The sequence below is a fragment of the Salvelinus alpinus genome, chromosome 24 (assembly GCF_045679555.1).
Source record: "Salvelinus alpinus chromosome 24, SLU_Salpinus.1, whole genome shotgun sequence".
In the NCBI taxonomy this organism is placed as follows: Eukaryota; Metazoa; Chordata; class Actinopteri; order Salmoniformes; family Salmonidae; genus Salvelinus; species Salvelinus alpinus.
In genome coordinates, this window is record NC_092109.1 from 33,631,325 (window position 1) to 33,650,870 (window position 19,546).

General features: G+C 44.8%; 1 protein-coding gene across 10 annotated transcripts in view; it reads left to right on the forward strand.

Moving 5' to 3' along the window:
* Nucleotides 1-19,112, forward strand: part of LOC139552675 (EH domain-binding protein 1-like protein 1) — a 45,372-nt gene extending 26,260 nt beyond the window's left edge. For 2 of the 10 annotated variants that reach the window (XM_071364637.1, XM_071364640.1), the window contains 17 exons: nt 1,059-1,115; nt 1,850-2,048; nt 2,817-3,308; nt 3,610-4,314; nt 4,454-4,924; nt 11,189-12,490; nt 13,418-13,838; nt 13,947-14,170; nt 14,407-14,455; nt 14,565-15,131; nt 15,284-15,335; nt 15,491-15,552; nt 16,239-16,359; nt 16,516-16,615; nt 16,770-16,843; nt 17,176-17,290; nt 17,439-19,112. In XM_071364637.1, the coding sequence (XP_071220738.1) occupies nt 1,059-1,115; nt 1,850-2,048; nt 2,817-3,308; nt 3,610-4,314; nt 4,454-4,924; nt 11,189-12,490; nt 13,418-13,838; nt 13,947-14,170; nt 14,407-14,455; nt 14,565-15,131; nt 15,284-15,335; nt 15,491-15,552; nt 16,239-16,359; nt 16,516-16,615; nt 16,770-16,843; nt 17,176-17,290; nt 17,439-17,526 (5,099 nt within the window). In that variant the 3' untranslated portion in view covers nt 17,527-19,112. Of the gene's footprint in view, nt 1-196; nt 554-1,058; nt 1,116-1,849; nt 2,049-2,816; nt 3,309-3,609; nt 4,315-4,453; nt 4,925-5,143; nt 6,404-11,188; nt 12,491-13,417; nt 13,839-13,946; nt 14,171-14,406; nt 14,456-14,564; nt 15,132-15,283; nt 15,336-15,490; nt 15,553-16,238; nt 16,360-16,515; nt 16,616-16,769; nt 16,844-17,175; nt 17,291-17,438 lie in introns of all 10 variants that reach the window. The other 8 variants (XM_071364635.1, XM_071364633.1, XM_071364636.1 and 5 more) reach the window with 8 other exon arrangements.
* Nucleotides 19,113-19,546: the final 434 nt, after the last annotated feature.

The window sequence follows — 19,546 nt, forward strand, 5'->3', positions numbered from 1 at the left end:
TTCTCTCTCTCTCTCTCTCTCTCTCTCTCTCTCTCTCTCTCTCTCTCTCTCTCTCTCTCTCTCTCTCTCTCTCTCTCTCTCTCTCTCTCTCTCTCGCTCCCTCTCTCTCTCTTTCTCGCTCCCTCTCTCTCGCTCGCTCTCTCTCTCACCCCCTCTCACTCTCTGTCGATCCCCTTCATCACCTCTCTTCTCTCAGTCCGGCAGAGGGAGTGGGGGAGCCCAAGGCCTGTGTCAGGACCCTCTGGCCTGTCCCCCTCCTATTTCTGTCCCTCTCCCAGAGATGCCATGGCCCCTGTCCCCCCTGTCCCCCTGTTGACTAGCCTGGACCTGGATGCCCTGTGTGACCCTCACTCTCCTCCCCTTTCCATCCCCTTCCCTAAGTCCTCACCTCCTTTCAAATGTCTTTTCTCTCACAACCCTCCAACTCCTCACCCTAACACCCACCATAAACTTGCCTTAGTTGTTGCCCCTCTCTCTCACGCTCTACTCAAGCCTGTCCCTCTGTTTCCTGCTACTGTCCCTGCCTCAGCTGTTCTCACTGCCTCCCAGTCAGGTACTGAACAAACAGGTCTCTCAGCATGAAAACCATTAGGACATGGGAGGGGATGGGAGCGCAACTAGCTCCAAGACATCAGCCTAGTTTCATCAATAAAACCATTCTGGACAGTTTGTCCCTTGCCCTACACTACCCGTTGGCAAAGCACTGAGACAACCACAATATTCCACGGCCAAATGTAGCTTTAACTAAATTAATTCAATGCCTGTGAGCAGTGCTGAAGGCACAGTACCAATGAAGTGGTGTACTTAGCTAAGAATATATCTTCCACAAAGTACCTGTTGTCTGTAGACAGAATGACACATTCTGTTGCATATGTAATGGAGTAGAACGTTCTGTTACTGCTGCCAGTAAAATATCAGTTCTAACAACACTTACGTACTGTATAAATCATGTTATGCACTGTTGAGTGTCAACAATGCCGTAATTATACACACTGAAATAACATAATATTGTACGTTATCCCCATGACATGATGTGTGTATGTGTGCGTGTTTTACAGAAATACAGAGGGAGTTGAAGACTCTCACAGAAGAGGAATACCACAGTCCTACTCTTGGTGAGACATTCTGCCATGTTCTCGCTATATTTATACTATCAGTCTAATGTACAAACTGTACTAACCACCGATATGTATGAGCCCTGAATAACACTCAAATGCATTCATAAAGATAATTTTTTACATAATACAATTATCTAAACAGTATTTACTATATTACATTATAAACTGGGTGGTTCGAGCCCTGAATGCTGATAGGCTTAAAGCCTTGATATATCATACCGTATACCATGGGTATGAAAAACATTTATTTTTACTGCTCTAATTACGTTGGTAACCAGTTTATAATAGCAATAAGGCAACTCAGGTGTTTGTGGTATATTGCCAATATACCACGGCTAAGGGTTGTATCCAGGCACTCTGCGTTGCGTCGTGTTTCAGAACAGCCCTTAGCCGTGGTATATTGGCCATATAGGGAAAGGGAAAGGGGATACCTAGTCAGTTGTACAACATAATACATTCTTCCACATTTAACCCAACCCCTCTGAATCAGAGAGGTGCGGAGGGCTGCCTTAATCGACATCCACGTCTTCAGCGCCTGGGAAACAGTGGGTTAACTGCCTTGCTCAGGGGCAGAATGACAGAGTTTTACCTTGTCAGCTCTGGAATTCGATTCAGCAACCTTTCGGTTACTGGCCCAACGCTCCTACCCGCCAGGCTACCTATCACACCCCCTCAGGCCTTATTGCTTAATTATAGCATAATCTATATGTTTTACTCCCTGATTGCTCTAGGTCCGAAACTGTCAGAGCAGCAGACGCCGTCTGTCTCCAGTGAGAATGTTCCCCTGGCTCTGAGAGGGGACGAGTCTCCTCGCTCCCCCAGGACCGTCAGGATCGCGAACCAACAAGCTTCCGTAGAGAAAACTGTGGGGTTGAAAGATGCCAGTACCATTAAAACTGTGGGGTTGAAAGATGCCAGTACTATTAAAGGGTGAGTACCTAGTGATGGTATACCGTACGTACAGGCACTTCACAGCTTGGACCTCACACATTGATTTTTAAATGGAGTTGTTGCTGTCTTGTTGCTGTGTGATGTAGTAGGCAGTGGTATACAAAGTCGGGGTCTAGTGGGGTCACTGGGGAACTGCAGCGGTGTCGGCAAAATTAACAAAAAAGTAAGAGTACAGATTATTGTATGGGACAATATCCAAACGTTTTTGAGAATGATTATTTGAAAAATGCAATTTTATTGAGTAAATGTATTTTGAAAATGTAATGAATTGAAAGTTATTTTTTGGTGTAAAAATTGCCTTTTTCGTCTCTATTGATTGCTATAATTTTTTGCCTAACCATAAAATGGATGCCAATGGATACAAAAGTTTTATGGAGTGAAAGGAACCATTGCCATGATTTCAGCTTTACAGCAATAGTGCAGAGACACGCTGTAATCTGACCTCCTGCTTGATGGATCCCTGTTGACTCATAAAGGGCAGAAATAGCCTATGTATGGCCTCAAACAGGGAGGACTGGTAAAGAGTGGCATGTATGTCTCTAGTGTCTGATATTTATACCCATAATTACTCACCCCCTCCCCTTTGTCTTGTTACACCTACTTTCATTTCATCTTCTATAAAGCACAACCCTCCCTAACACTACTGGTTCATGACCCTGCCAATGTGTGTGACCTGCCTGCTGTGTGCCCCACAAACTCCCTGCTCTCAACGTCTGAGCTCTGACACCAAGTATCTTTGTTCCTCAGTTCTGGGCAAGATGGCGACCCAGCAACTGGTGTTCCTGGCCCTATTCACACAGAAGTCTCAGCAGAGCTTATTCCAGCGCTCCCTCCTCCATGGCCTTTCTCTAGCCCAGAGACAGAAGCACCAGAGAGCACTACCCATACAGAGCCTTCTACCAACATCATGGGAGCTTTTAGTGCTGATAACACGCCATTGGCTGAAAAGAAGCCTGACTTTAAACAGAAATCCAATGAGACCAAAGAAGTGCCTTCTCAACCTGCCAAACCAGAGGACAACTCTGCCTCAACCCTGGGTGAAAAACCTTTTAGTGCAGACAAGCCGCCATTGGCTGAGCTCAACCTTGATGACATAATCATAGAGACGTCTGATCTGTCAGTCATGGCCGGTAACTTATTTTTGGAGGACAATGCAGATGAAGAAACATCAAAAGTGGGCGCAGTAAAGAGGTCACCATTCAGCACCTTGATGACTGAAATGGATCATCAGGATGGAAGGTGAGTGTGACATTCCGTAGACAAGCACACACTAACACTGTGCTGCAGTTTCATCCTTTTTCCTCATCCTCATGTGACGATGTATAATCATCCTTACAAGCCTAAACACTATACTGGGCCATTTTACACAGACACTATTTCTGTGTTTATTGAAAGCTCCTCTGTGTTTCTCCTTAACACCAAAAATATGTTTACCATTGCAAGTGTACTCACACACATGCACACACACACACCCGTGCACTTCTGAGAATAATATCTCCATTGATGCTCAGACCCTTAACATCAATGTCCCTGTCCACAGTGTTGAACAGACAGCTGATCCAGGGTCGACTGGAGTGCCAACATCAATGGAGCTCCACGTAGAGCACGGCCCAGTTGACACAAAGACACTTCCAGAGATTGGAAACATCATGTGTGGAGATGCAGCTGAGAAGCACGCCAAAGGCCTAGAGCAGCCCGTTGATAAGAAGCAGGGGAAACAGAGCCCAGTGCCTCATTCACCTTGTTTATATGACCTCAACAGGTCAGATGAAGACAAGGAAATTATGAAAAACATGGCTGCTCTAAAGGCAGGTCCTCCCAGCAAAGACAAGGAAATTATGAAAAACATGGCTGCTCTGAAGGCAGGTCCTCCCAGCAAAGACAAGGAAATTATGAAAAACATGGCTGCTCTGAAGGCAGGTCCTCCCAGCAAAGACAAGGAAATTATGAAAAGCATGGCTGCCCTGAAGGCAGGTCCTCCCAGCAAAGACAAGGAAATGAAAATGCCGTCATGGGCTGAGGAGGTTATGGGCTCCAAAGAGAATGAGAAGAAACAGATGGACCATCAACCTCGGGATGAGAAGGCCTCATTATCACAAGCTGATGAGCACAAATCAGCCACTCTGGAAGTTCAAGTGAACAAGAGTGTAGAGGAGTCACATAGTTCTGAATGGAACGCAGCGAAAGAGGAAGCAGGCGTTTTGGAAGAACACAGAAGAGATGCTAACTGTGTTCTGAAAGAGCGGTAAGTGAGAGCACATCTTATTAGCATTTTCCTCTCTACGAAATGTCCTTTAACCTTGTCAACCTTTCTATTGTCTAACTCTCACTTCCTCTGTCCCACTCCATGTCCTGTTCCATGTCACCTTCTGTCTCTCTTTCAGTTCTTCTGACCATGTGTCATCAAAAGCAGAAATGTTTCCCTTGTCAGGCAGTGTCAGTGTAGATAAAACCATAGAAATAGATGTACTATCAAACAGTAGTTATTCCATTTCTATGTGTCAAACCATGGATGCTACTCCAGTAAGCCTAGAGACACCCAAAATGCCTTATCCCACGCAATATGAAGTCCTTGAACCTATGATCCAATTGAGATTCACATTAGACACCATAGCTGAGGATGCAATGGAGAATGTAGAACTGCCAGAGAAGACAGACCCACAGCCTCAGCCTCCAACAGAGGCCCTGGAGCAGCCAGAGGTTCCACTCTGGAAGGCCCTGGAGGTGAAAGCTAATGATCAGGAACCAGAGCAGGACTCTGGAGAAGTGATGATCAAAGATGAAGTCCTCAGGGAGGAACAGGGGGAAGTAGATGAGAAGATGTTAGTGCCAGATGTAGAATCACTGGAGACAGGGTAAGTGTGGAAGGAAGGGAGGCATCTCTATAACACTGAGAGTAATTGATGACTTCAAGTTTACCATATAGGTGTGAATTATGGTCTGATGGTAATCCTTGGCAATAGTTCAAATGTAAGACGATGCCTGGCCCTGTCCTCAGTTATTTTGAGTGTCTGATCTGTAAGTATTCACTGTGTCATAATACTGATGTCCTTCCCATATGTTTGCCCTCCCAGCTCAGACAAAAATGTAAAGCCAGAAGCTGCTATTATCAGAGTTGAGGGTCACAAGCAAATCATCTCAGATGAATCAGAGCTGCTCCAGATGCCAGCTTCCCCAGATTCCACTACACATTCTTCAGCTACCCCAGAGCCCACTGCCCAGTATTATTCTACCCCAGAGCCCACTACACAGTCGTCAGCTACCCCAGAGCCCACTACCCAGTCTTCTGCTACCCCAGAGCCCACTACCCAGTCTTCTGCTACCCCAGAACCTAATACCCAGTCTTCAGCTACACCAGAGCCCATTGCCCAGTCTTCAGCTACCCCAGAGCCCACTGCCCAATCTTCAGCTACCCCAGAGCCCACTACCCAGTCTTCTGCTACCCCAGAGCCCACTACCCAGTCTTCTGCTACACCAGAGCCCACTACCCAGTCTTCTCTCACCCCAGAGCCCACTACCCAGTCTTCTGCTACCCCAGAGCCCACTACCCAGTCTTCTGCTATCCCAGAGCCCACTACCCAGTCTTCTCCTACCCCAGAGCCCACAGTGACCCAGTCTTCTGCTACCCCAGAGCCCACTACCCAGTATTCTTCTACCCCAGAGCCCACTACCCAGTCTTCTGCTACCCCAGAGCCAACTACCCAGTCTTCTGCTACCCCAGAGCCCACTACCCAGTCTTCTCCTACCCCAGAGCCCACTACCCAGTCTTCAGCTACCCCAGAGCCCACTACCCAGTCTTCTGCTACCCCAGAGCCCACTACCCAGTCTTCTGCTACCCCAGAGCCCACTACCCAGTCGTCTGCTACCTCAGAGCCCACTACCCAGTCTTCAGCTACCCCAGAGCCCACTACCCAGTCTTCTGCTACCCCAGAGCCCACTACCCAGTCTTCTGCTACCCCAGAGCCTACTACCCAGTCTTCTGAATCACTTAGAAAACAGATGATTGAAGAGGAAAATGGTAAAGACAGTGTACCGTCAATATCGACTACACCCCCCCTGGATCTCCCCGCGAAGGCAGTCGGTAGCTCCACCATGGAGCGCACATTGCTGTTAGACACGCCTGTGTCAGTGGAAGGAGACATTTCTCCAGCTGGAGAGTCAGATGTTAAGAAGGAAGAGGGGCCGTGCGATATGAAGCGTCCTCCCAGTAGGGAGGCTGTAACTGAGGCAGAAAGGCCTCTGTGGGCTACTTTAGAGGAGGAAACTAAGGAGAAGGGGACAGAGGGAGTAGGCATGAGCACATTGGAACCAACAAAGAATACCTTGCAAACAGGGTAAGTTACTGGGGGTTGAACACATCACAGCATGGCATAAAGTGTCTGTGAGGCACATTTACACTAGACATGCATAATTGTGGTGGTGTTGACATTTAAAAAATGTCTTAATGCTCGCCAACAAGTCCCAATAACACTGCGTTTAGGCTATAACTTTTCTGGAGACTAGTCATTGTCCCCATATTAGAAATCATGACCTATGGATCATGACTCTATGGATTCCAGTCCTTCTGCTGGTTTCAGATTAGTGTCCAATCAAGTGTGTCATTTCATATCTGTATCCGTAGCAGCCCATCTAGACAGGTGTCTGTAGCAGAGATCTACATTACTGAGTACCTATAGGACATTTTCCTCCCATCTCCCTCCAAGTAAAATAGAGAAACAGACATTTACTTTCACTGTGACAGTTCAGGAGCCTTTGACACACCATCGACTGAGGAGGCCCAATTCACCCTTCTAAGAAAAATAGATTGTATCTGGAAAAATGTGCTGTTGTCCACACTGAGTGTGAGGAAGGTGCAAGTCAGTCAGGTTCTTCCATGTTCGGCCCAGGACACCCCAACAATGAGCAGCAGGTAGATCTAGTGTCAAAGAAGAGCTCTGAGAGCACATCAGAGGTGTTGGAAGATGAGCAGGTTTTGGACAGGTTGGAGCAGGTTTCTGTAGCTGTACAGGAGGAGGGTCTTGATGTTGATGTCTTCATGAGAGTATTAGTGGGTTCCCTGTACATTTTAGTCATTTAGCAGACGCTCTTATCCAGAGCGACTTACAGGAGCAATTAGAGTGAAGTGCCTTGCTCCAGGGGCACATCAGCAGATTGTTCACCTAGTCAGTTCGGGGACACAAACCAGCAACCTTTCGGTTACTGGCCCAACGCTCTTAACCACTAGGCTACCTACCGCCTGTACAGAGGGTAACTCTGAGAGGCAACCGAGGCTTACTCAGCTTTGTCAGCTTTGATCAGCATGGCCACAGGCATTTTAGGGACATTTAGTACCCTTGCTTGTAAAAGCATGTTACCAATAAGATGCAAAGCTTGAATAACAAAAAGGTTGTTTAAACCATTTTTATAGATTTCAGATCTATGTGTATAAAGATTGGATGGAAATATGAACAAGTAGTAGGTGTCCAACTCTGTCACCTTGAAATGTGTCTTAAAGTCTGCATCTTCCATGCCTGCTGTAAATGTAACCTAAAAACATAGTTCAAATATCCCCATTCTCTAGTTATGAGACTGTGACTTCCATACTTCAGCCATCTGGACCAATGTCTAATGACAATGTGGTCTCAGAGCATTCCGTATGATTCTGTACATAAATCAGAGAGCCTTCATTTAGTATGATATTTACATTTGCGTCATTTAGCAGACGCTCTTATCCAGAGCGACTTACAAATTGGAAAGTTCATACATATTCATCCTGGTCCCCCCGTGGGAATTGAACCCACAACCCTGGCGTTGCAAGCGCCATGCTCTACCAACTGAGCCACACGGGACTACGATATGTTACGTTTCGTATGGTATGTTTTAATTTGTGGATATCCATCATCCATTTCGTATGCTATGAATTACAATTTGTATTATTTGTTATGAATTGCAATTTGTATTATTTGTTACGAATTGCAATTCATATCATTTGTTACGAATTGTAATTTGTACATAACGTTACAAATTTGCAAAATGTACATTATGTCACGAATTTGCAACACGTATGATATGTTATGAAATTCCAATTTGTTGTGGCTAATGTTAGCTCGGGGTGGCTAAGTGGCTAACGCTAATGTTAGCTAGCTGGCTAGCGTAAGCTAGGCTAGGGGTTAAGGTTAGGGGAGGGGTTTGCTAAAAGGGTTAAGGTTAGGGTTAGGGGAAGATTTAGCTAATGCTAAGTAAACTCAGCAAAAAAATAAACGTTCTCTCACTGTCAACTGCGTTTATTTTCAGCAAACTTAACATGTGTAAATATTTGTATGAACATAACAAGATTCAACAACTGAGACATAAACTGAACAAGTTCCACAGACATGTGACTAACAGAAATGGAATAATGTGTCCCTGAACAAAGGGGGGGTCAAAATCAAAAGTAACAGTCAGTATCTGGTGTGGCCACCAGCTGTATTAAGTACTGCAGTGCATCTCCTCCTCATGGACTGTACCAGATTTGCCAGGTCTTGCTGTGAGATATTACCCCACTCTTCCACCAAGGCACCTGCAAGTTCCCAGACATTTCAGGGGGGAATGGCACTAGCCCTCACCCTCTGATCCAACAGGTCCCAGACGTGCTCAATGGGATTGAGATCCGGGCTCTTCGCTGGCCATGGCAGAACATTGACATTCCTGTCTTGCAGGAAATCACGCACAGAACGAGCAATTTGGCTTGTGGCATTGTCATGATGGAGGGTCATGTCAGGGTGAGCCTGCAGGAAGGGTACCACAAAAGGGAGGAGGATGTCTTCCCTGTAGCGCACAGCGTTGAGATTACCTCAATGACAACAAGCTCAGTCCGATCGATGATGCTGTGACACACCGCCTCAGACCATGACGGACCCTCCACCTCCAAATCGATCCCGCTCCAGAGTACAGGCCTCGGTGTAACGCTCATTCCTTCGACGATAAACGCGAATCCGACCATCACCCCCGGTGAGACAAAACCGTGACTCGTCAGTGAAGAGCACTTTTTGCCAGTCCTGTCTGGTCCAGCGATGGTGTGTTTGTGCCCATAGGCAACGTTGTTGCCAGTGATGTCTGGTGAGGACCTGCCTTACAACAGGCCTACAAGTCCTCAGTCCAGCCTCTCTCAGCCTATTGCGGACAGTCTGTGCGTTCCTGGTGTAACTCGGGCAGTTGTTGTTGCCATCCTGTACCTGTCTCCCAGGTGTGATGTTCGGTTGTACCGATCCTGTGCAGGTGTTGTTACACGTGGTCTGCCACTGCGAGGACGATCAGCTGTCTATCCTGTCTCCCTGTAGCGCTGTGTTAGGCGTCTCACATTACGGACATTGCAATGTATTGCCCTGGCCACATCTGCAGTCCTCATGCCTCCTTGCAGCATGCCTAGGGCACGTCACGCAGATGAGCAGGGACCCTGGGCATCTTTCTTTTTCTGTTTTTCAGAGTCAGTAGAAAGACCTCTTTAGTGTCCTAAGTTTTCATAACTGTGACCTTAACTGCCTACCGTCTGTAAGCTGTTAGTGTCTTAGCGACCGTTCCACAGGTTCATTGAACAAGCATGAGAAACAGTGTTTAAACCCTTTACAATGAAGATCTGGGAAGTTATTTGGATGTTTATGAATTATCTTTGAAAGACAGGGTCCTGAAAAAGGGACGTTTCTTTTTTTGCTGAGTTTAGTTGCGAAGTAGCTAAAACGTAGTAAGTAGTTGTAAAGTTGCTAATTAGCTAAAAAGCTCTCTACAACTGAAGAGACTGGCAGGATAAGCTTAGTGGAGACTTTGCGTTTAGCTACTGTGGCGCAAGAGATGGTCAAGGACCCAACCAACAAAATTGAGCAAGAGGCCGAACCACTGAAAGAGACCACCAAACTACATAAAGACACTACCAAACCTTGGAAAGAGATTATCAAACCACACAAAGAGACTGCCAAACCACTGATAGGGATCACAGAACAACCGAATGAGATCACAGAACAACCGAATGAGATCACAGAACAACCGAATGAGATCACAGAACAACCGAATGAGATCACAGAACAACTGAAAGAGATCACAGAACCACTAAAGAAGATCACAGAACCACTAAAGGAGGTCACAGAACCACTAAAGGAGGTCACAGAACCACTAAAGGAGGTCACATAACCACTAAAGGAGGTCACATAACCACTAAAGGAGATCACATAACCACTGAAGCACATCACTGAACCACTGAAGGAGATCACAGAACCATTGAAGGAGATCACAGAACCACTGAATAAAATCACAAAACCACTGAAGGAGATCACAGACCACTGATGGAGATCACAGAACCCCTGAAAGAGAAGACTGTGAAGGGTAAACCAGAGAGGGATGTACATCCACCTGTGTTACCACCTCTAGAATAGAAAAAAGGATTAAAAAGCTGTACAGACGATTTCCACCGCCGAGAGAAGCAGAGCTGGATGAAATAGCTTATGAAGAGTGCTTGGAAGAAAATAAAGACGAAGCCACCCCCATCGTTAACGGCGCTAAAGCCTGTAAGGAGACGATCCAGTGTTCATCCCTGACAGCGATTCAGATGAGTTGGAGTTTGAGATGGACAAGAGGATATGGGCACAGTGTGGCTAGCAGAGTTTTACATACAGTAGATGGAGGGTAAGTGCCTGAGCTCCTGTCGCTCTCTGCACTACTTTCCTGCATGGTTTGATTAGGCAGATTTTATTCATGCCACAGGAATGGAGCTCTGTTTTGACTGGGTTTGTGTCTTCAGACATTTGGAGTGGTACAGTATTGTCTTTATGCTGAGTGATCTTGTAAAGATTTCTCGTAATGTTTTTTGTCATGAACTTGTGTTTTTTATATCTTTGTGTGCCAAGTCTACTACTATGCCTGAGGAGAAAGTTGAATTGTTGGATGTTAGTGCTGAATGAGCATGTGAACTGAACACAATTAAATGTTGTTCAGGGAATGTAACTGGACGTTACCTGATAGTGAGCTTGCCGTGTTGATGTTTACTGTTGACCGTTGTCTTTTGTCTGTGACATTGTTGAGGATTGTGTGGCAGTCTGCATTTTGGGGAATTTATTGAATTGCTATTGTAGCCATGCCAGATGGCTAACATTGATATCTCTGTTTCACAGTCCAGGGGTGTTATCTTCTTCACCACCTGCTGAACATGAGGACACACGCCCTGATGGTTTGTCCATACAGCAGGCCATGTCAGTGTTGTCCCCTCCTGCAGGACCTTTTGCCAGAACCATTGAACTGGAACCACTTCCTTGTCATCGCAGCAAAAATAAAAATATCACTCCTCCAGTGCCTCTTCAGGAAGTAGGCCCAGAAAGAGTTAGTCAAGACACGGCACCTGTTGCCAGTTGCCTTACTCCACCAAAACAAAAGAAAACTGTCCCTCTACCAGATAATACAAGTAATGATGCAATGGCCAAAGAGAGCAGCACAGATAGCTTAACAAAGGAGACCCTTAACACTGATGCTAAAGAGGAAGACATTCCAAAACCACTAATCCTCGCCATGGAAACAACTTCTTCAGATAGCATTCTGGTGACAGCCAAAGAGAAGGGAGACAATGACCAGCATTATCTACCAAAGGAGGGTGACAATGAGAAAGATGTCTCTGTCAACTCAGTGGTCCCATGGCCTCTACCACCCTCTCAAGCTGGAACATCTACTACATGTCCCAAGGTCTCTCACATAAGCCCTGCAGAACCCCCCAAAGATGACCTAAGCCTCATAAAAGAGGAAAAGTTGCTACTGGCTAATATTAGTCAGTTGGCAGAAGAAGAGACATCAGATGTACCTGTGCCTGCCCCCTGCGTTAGAAAACGCCTGATCCCCTTCTTGCATGGGGAAGACCTCTCTCTGAACCCAGAAGATCTCCCAGCCTCCGAGGCCAGTGAGGAGCAGGAGACTCCATCACCAGTGATCCCCCAGGAAGTCAGTCTAGACAGGCCTGAGTCAACCCACCTAGACTTAGATGGAAGGAAAGATCAGCAGGAAATCATTTGTGAGCCCTCTACCATAGCCACCTCCTCATCAAATAGTAACCCATCAGAGACTATTACTGACTCTAGTCAGGGACAGGTCCTGGAGGACCTGGTGGCAACCACTGAGAGTATGACATCAGACTCCACTGTGAACTTGACAGTCCATTCAAAACAACCAATGGAGGGTGAGGAAAGTATACCGAGGACAGAAACAGGGACAGATGGGGTACCTGTTGACAGAGGACTTGAAATAGACAATGGCCTGCTCTCTACCTTTCTCTGTGTCACTGCCCAAAAGGAGTGCTTGTTATTGACTGAATTAGCGGAGACAGTCTCCCATAAGAATGTGACTGAATCAGGGGTTGAGGAGGAAGAGAAGGGCCTTGAGATAGAACAGGATACCACTCTTTGCACTGTAGATACATCAGTGGATAAACAGTAAGTTGGCAGAACAATTTGAAGTTAATCAGATCATGTCATCTGGCTCTTGTAACTACTTGCACAGTTAAATAATATTCACATTAATCCGTGCCTAACTTTAAACAGTTTTTGTTTGTTTTGCAGGATATTCAGTAAGCTCCAAAAATATTGGGACAGTTACAATGTTGTTGTTGTTTTTGCTCTGTGCACCAGCACTTGGAAATTATACAATGACTGTGGAAATTAGGAAATTATACAATGACTGTGCAGACTGTCAGGGGTTTTTCATCCATATCGGGTGAACCGTTTAGAAATTAAAGCACTTTTTGGACAGTATTGGTACAAATTCACTTATGTGTATTAAAGTAGTAAAAAGTTAAGTATTTGGTCCCATATTCATAGCCCGCAATGACTACATAAAGCTTGTGACTCTACAAATGAGTTGGATGCATTTGCTGTTTGTTTTGGATGTGTTTCAGATTATTTTGTGCCCAATAGAAATAAATGGTAAATAATGTATTGTGTCCTTTTGGAGTCACTTTTATTATAGATAAGAATAGAATATGCTTCTGAACACTACATTCGTGTGGATGCTACCATGATTATGGATAATCCTGAATGAATTGTGAATAATGATGAGTGAGAAAGTTATAGACGCACAAATGTCATACCCCCAATGGTTCTGGCAAAAGGTCCTGCAGGAGGGGACAACACTGACATGGCCTGCTGTATGGACAAACCATCAGGGCGTGTGTCCTCATGTTCAGCAGGTTAGCATTTTTGGGGGGGTATGATATTTGTGCGTCATTTCAAATCCGTACTGCTGAAGTACAGAGCCAAAACAACAACAAAAAATGTTTGTCTTTCCCAATAATTTTGGAGTGTATAACTGAAACTTGACTTTGCTGTCCCATCGTCTTATTTCTCCTATTTCTGTCTCTATAGATCTGAGACGGCTGAGGGGGGGGAAAAGTCCAGTGACCTGGCTGTCCCAACAAGATGCTCTAAGAAAGCTTCTCAGCCATCCTCACCAGACACCACAACCCAGGGTAACATCCAGGGTAACACCCAGGGTAACATCCAGGGTAACATCCAGGGTAACATCCAGGGTACCATCCAGGGTAACATCCAGGGTAACATCCAGGGTACCTCAGGCAGTGAAGAGCCACAGTCTAATGGACAGACCCCAGCAGATAAGGAGGTCCCTTATGGTCAAGCGTCAGATACGGTTGTTCCTCCTCGATGCAGCAAGAAGAAACCCCTTCCCTTTCCTGTGGTCTTCCAGGAAGTTGCCCCAGAGGCCTCCACTCCCACTGCGGACAGGGACGAAGCCCATGGGAAGGATGTGTTCGTCCTCCGCCAGGAGGTACATTTGAATTTCAAATTTATTTTTTACAAGTGAATATAAACACTTAATTATATTTAAAACACAGCTGAACATTGACTATGTTAATGAGAATGTCATCTATGACAGGTCTCGCTCCCTCTGTTCCTCTCTCTTTTCTCTCCTTCACACCCTGCTCAGATGCCTGGTCCTCTGCCCAGTCCTGGTCTTGTGTCCTCCAGCAAGTCTTTACTGGAGTGGTGCCAGGAGGTTACAAAGGGTTATAAGGGAGTGAAGGTCACTAATTTTAACACCTCTTGGCGCAATGGTCTGGCTTTCTGTTCCATCCTACACCACTTCTATCCTGACAAGATGTAAGCACTTAATCACTAATCAGATAAATCATCCACAATATTCGATCCTAGTCTGAATGTGAAAAGTCTAGCAACTTTATTAGTAGTCCACGCATGTACTTTAAACACACCCATACAGCTGAATGTAGGAGAGGTAGAATTATTCCATCTCCTTACAGGAAATAGGGTAGAAGTTCTCACAAAATAGTAGAAAATGTCCTCTCCGTCCTTCTATTAACTACTGGTGTTTTTCTTAGAGCTTTTGAGGCACTGGAACCCAACGATATCAAGTTAAACAACAAGAAGGTGAAAACGTCAATGAGCTTATCGATGACATATTTACATAATTATACATAATGTCTATAAGGAACACAGAAGTCGTTGTTTTTTGTCCTGACTATTCTCTCTCCCACAGGCCTTTGATGGCTTCGCTGCGCTGGGCATCTCCCGACTGCTGGAGCCCTCAGACATGGTGCTGCTCTCTGTGCCAGACCGCCTGATCGTCATGACTTACCTGAGTCAGATCCGCACCCACTTTACGGGGCAGGAGCTGAGTGTTCTTCAGATAGAGCACAACAGCAGCCAGTCCAGCTATGCAGTGACTGAGCCCAGTCAGGGTTCTGATGTGGATGCTGCTGCTCGCTTCTGTGCCCGCAAGTTACAGGAAGGTAGCATCTCCCTGGAGGACAGTGCTACAGAACAGGCCTCTAAGCCCAATGGGAGCCTAGTGCCACCCCCCCGGACTAAACGGGTGACAAAAGTGGAAGAGAAGGGAAGCGGAGCTGGTGATTTGGATGGGGGAACGGGAGAGACACAGACCCCCGTGCCTCCACCCAGGTCACACACCTCTGCAGCCAAATCAGGATTTGGTCACGTAAGAGACGCCGACCTGGTGAAGAAAAGACGCTTGCGGCTGAAGAGTGAGTCCATGGATGAAGGGGATGTGGTGGAGCAGCAGAGTAGCACATCTAGGAGCACAGAGGTACATGCTGAATATTTTCCCAGCTTTTAAAACTGTTTTCTTGTATTTGAACAGAGATTGATGTTCTATTAATGTGCTAATATTTTGCTATTTAAACCAGGCCATGTTTCTCTTTACCTATCATGTCTATTGTGTTTGTGTCTCCTGTCCAGTCAGCTGAAAGTGTATCAGACAGAGAAGTGAAGAATGTCTCCTCAGAATCCGGTAGGAGGTTTACCGGGAGATTTTTACCTGAACTGAATGAGCAAACAACAGAAAAGGACAATGTGTAAAGCATGATATGAAAGGCTGCATTCAGTTTTTTCTATTGTTGTTGTAAATATACTAATATGCAGTCTCGCTGTTTGGTCTGTGTGTAGAGTCAAGGAGCCCAGCACAAGTCCAGGAGTCTAGTGTCCCAAGCCAGGAGGAGGATACTCTGGTCAGTTCAAACCTTTTCCTTGACGTCACATTATTATCCACTTGACTGTTTATATTTGTTTTTCTCTTTTGGTTTAGGCCACCTTCTCTCTCTCTGTTTAGCTTAAAGGCCCAGTACAGTCAAAAATGTGATTTGCTGTGTTTTATATACACTGAGTCTAGAAAACATTATGAACACCTGCTCTTTCCATGATGTAGACTGACCAGATGAATCCAGGTGAAAGCTATTATCCCTTATTGATGTCACTTGTTAAATCAACTTCAATCAATGAAGGGGAGGAGACAGGTTAAAGAAGGATTTTTAAGCCTTGAGACAATTGAGAAATGGATTGTTTATGTGTGCCATTCAGATGGTGAATGGGCAAGACAAACTATTTAAGTGCCTTTGAACAGGGTATGGTAGTAGGTGCCAAGCGCACCGGTTTGAGTGTGTCAAGAACTGCAACGCTGCTGGGTTTTTCACACTCAACTGTTTCCCATGTGTATCAAGAATGGTCCACCACCCTGGACATGGAGGCAATTTGACACTGTGGGAAGCATTGGAGTCAACATGGATTTCTCTTAGTCTTTATTCCTGTTTCTCCCTCTAATCTCCTGACCGTTTTCTCTTTGTTGTCTATGTTCATCTGTGTGTCTGTCCTTGCATGTCCGTTTTGGCAATGTGTGTCGCTGTATCTTCATGGTCAGCGTCTTCAGGACACCAGTCAGTATGTGCTGAGTGAGCTGCAAGCCCTGGAGACTGAACAGAAGCACATCGACAACCGAGCAGGCATCGTGGAGAGGAGACTCAGAAGACTGATGGAATCAAGTGAGAAACAGAACAAGTGGCTGTAAACTTAACAGGAAGTGTCAGGCTTACCTTTACGTGTGCTTATCAAAGGCCACAGATTCCTGTTGTTACTTTTCTCAGTAGATATAACAGGGTCTAACCTCTGAGGTGCCATGTGTTGTGTCCTTGCTCCAGGTAGCGACCGTGACGAGGAAGAGAAACTGATCCAGGAGTGGTTCACTCTGGTCAACAAGAAGAACGCCCTGATCAGGAGACAGGATAATCTGGAGCTGCTGTAAGACATAACACACCACTCACACATCTATTATTCTTAAGAACACGTAACATGATTATATTACTAGGAAATGGTTTGAACTGAAATGCGCCATTTTATGTTCTGTGTGTGTGCCCAGCAGACGGCAGCTAATTGAATGTATTGTATTTAACAGGCAGGAGGAGCAGGACTTGGAGAAACGATTTGAACTACTGAATAGAGAACTTAGAGCCATGATGGCCAATGAAGGTTAGTGAGTCCAATGCATAAACACAACCTTGTTTACATTGAACACAACCAGTGAGACGACTGTAGACCTATAGCAGTTGTGTGTGTATATATAATTACTATGATATCGTCTCTCATCCCTGAAAACAACAGAAAGGCCCACACACTGAATATGCTCCAAATTACCACCTTTATTGACAATGTTTTGATCCAGATCTGACCTGAAGAAGATCCTTGTGGTTTGAAACGTTGTCATATTCATTGTGTGAGCTTTTCTGTTATAATACTAAATTGTTTAAGGACGTGCGTATGACCACAACTTTTCTATCTTGCCTCATCCCGCCTCTCTTCAGAGTGGCAGAAGACTAAGGCCCAGCAGCACCGGGAGGAGCTCCTACTGCAGGAACTGGTCTCTCTGGTCAACCAGCGGGACGAGCTGGTCAGGGACTTGGACGCCAAGGAGAGAGGGTGAGTCTAGCCCATCTGTTTGTTATACAGCCATGCTTATGCAGTGTGACACACTAAGCATGCACACACATAAGCACACATATTCTACACACGTTTTAAACGATGCAGTACTGTGTGGTTGTTTATGCGTGCGTTTGTGTGTCCTCAGTGCCGTTGAGGAGGATGAGCGTTTGGAGCGGGGGCTGGAGCTTAGACGCAGGAACTTCAGCAACAAAGACAAGTGTGTGCTGCAGTGAGAGTAGGGACGACAATGACAAATAGCGCAGTGCCTTAAATACCAACCCATCTAGAACTAAATCTCCTCAGTCTCTGCTTCAAACCAAGCTCTCAGTCACTCAGCAACCTACAATATGAAACACTCCTAGACAAACATGTCACCACAGCAACAAATCCTTAACTGGGATTTTGGGACTGATCGTTAATAAACCATTATACCCCCGGAGGTGCTGGGGCTGTGTGCCTTCCCTTTTGGAGATACTTGAAGAAATAAATCCCTCTGTACCTTGAGGTAAGAGACTCTGGGAAGGTCGCCCATCCATGGAGTACTTTTGATTGAGAAACGAGGACCTTTCTAATTCAGTCTGTCAATGTGCCTTGCTCTGTCATTCAATAGACAGAAAGCCCACTGTACAAACAGATGTGTTGTATACTTTTAGACCGCCATGAAGCTAAGAGGTTCAGATGTATAGGCCATCATGTTTACTTTTACGTCTATAAACATCTCACTGATGTCATCAACAATATAAGAGAACTTTGCCTGAATGCTTTGGTGGAACTGGCTATGAAATGAACGGTCTGGTGTTTAGACACAAAATAATCAGACCTCTGTATACAGGAGGGTTTGATAATATCAGGCCTCTGTGTATACAGGAGGGTTTGTTAACATCAGGCCTCTGTGTATACAGGAGGGTTTGGTAACATCAGCTCTGTGTTTTACTTTGGACCCAGATGTTTGATGAAAGAATCAAGTTTATGAGAGTATCACGTCTTGATGACTTCTGGTGATGACTTGTAATTGTGTTTTATCAATCTTTCTTTTATTTATGGATTGGACATGTGCATGAGAAATGTTTGGGTTAGGTGTGTCATATTACAAGTGGCATGAACAGTCAGCTCTAACCAGAAATGAAAGAAAAAGAGAATAGTGAATAAAGGTGAAACTAGTTGTAGACAGAAGCTAGTAGTCCTACTTGGAAAACATACATACCATCCTGTATATAATACTGTATATCCCTCTATTATTCTGAGTCTCCCAAGTGGTGCAGCGGTCTAAGGCACTGCATCTCAGTGCTAAAGGTGTCACTACAGACCCTGGTTCGATTCCAGGCTGTGTCACACCTGGCTGTGATTGGGTAGCACACAATTTTCCCAGTGTTGTCCGAGTTAGGGTTTGGCAGGGGTAGGCCGTCATTGTAAATAAGAATTTGTTCTTAAGACTTGCCTAGTTAAATCAAATTTAAATGAATTACCTGGCACTGCAGTTCTTTCAATGTTTTTTTTATTTTAGCAAAGACCTTTATTCTCTGTCAAATTGTCTAGTATTAATAGTCAACATTTACCAATGGCTTGTTAGATGTTATGTGCTATTATCATAGATGATGATTACTATCATTCATGGTGTTATTAATATTATGATTATTTTCTTCTATTTTTTCAACTATTTCAATTTTTGTTTTGTTTTCTGCATTGTTGGAAAGGGCCCTTATGTAAGCGTTTCATTGTTAGTCAACACTTCTTCTTGTTTTACGAAGCATGTGACATTTTTGGGGGGTGTAGATCTGAAAATGTAATGATGTGACAATAAAGTATTACTTTGTCCAAGGCTCTTTTTAAAAAGGATATGCAATGTTTTGTTTAAACCCGTGAATGATACATAATACATTTTAAGAGTTTGTTTGAATATGTTTTCTCTAATTTGTTGTCATATTAAATTATGTGGTACTTCTTCACTTTTTCGTAACCAGGTAGGCAAGTTGAGAACAAGTTCTCATTTACAACTGTGACCTGGCCAAGATAAAGCAAAGCAGTTCGACACATATAACAACACAGAGTTACACATGGAGTAAAACAAACATACAGTCAATAATACAGTAGAAAAATAAGTCTATATACAATGTGAGCAAATGAGGTGAGATAAGGGAGGTAAAGGCAATAAATAGGCCATGGTGGCGAAGTAAATACAATATAGCAATTAAAACACTGGAATGGTAGATTTGACAGTAGATGAGTGTGCAAAGTAGAAATACTGGGGTGCAA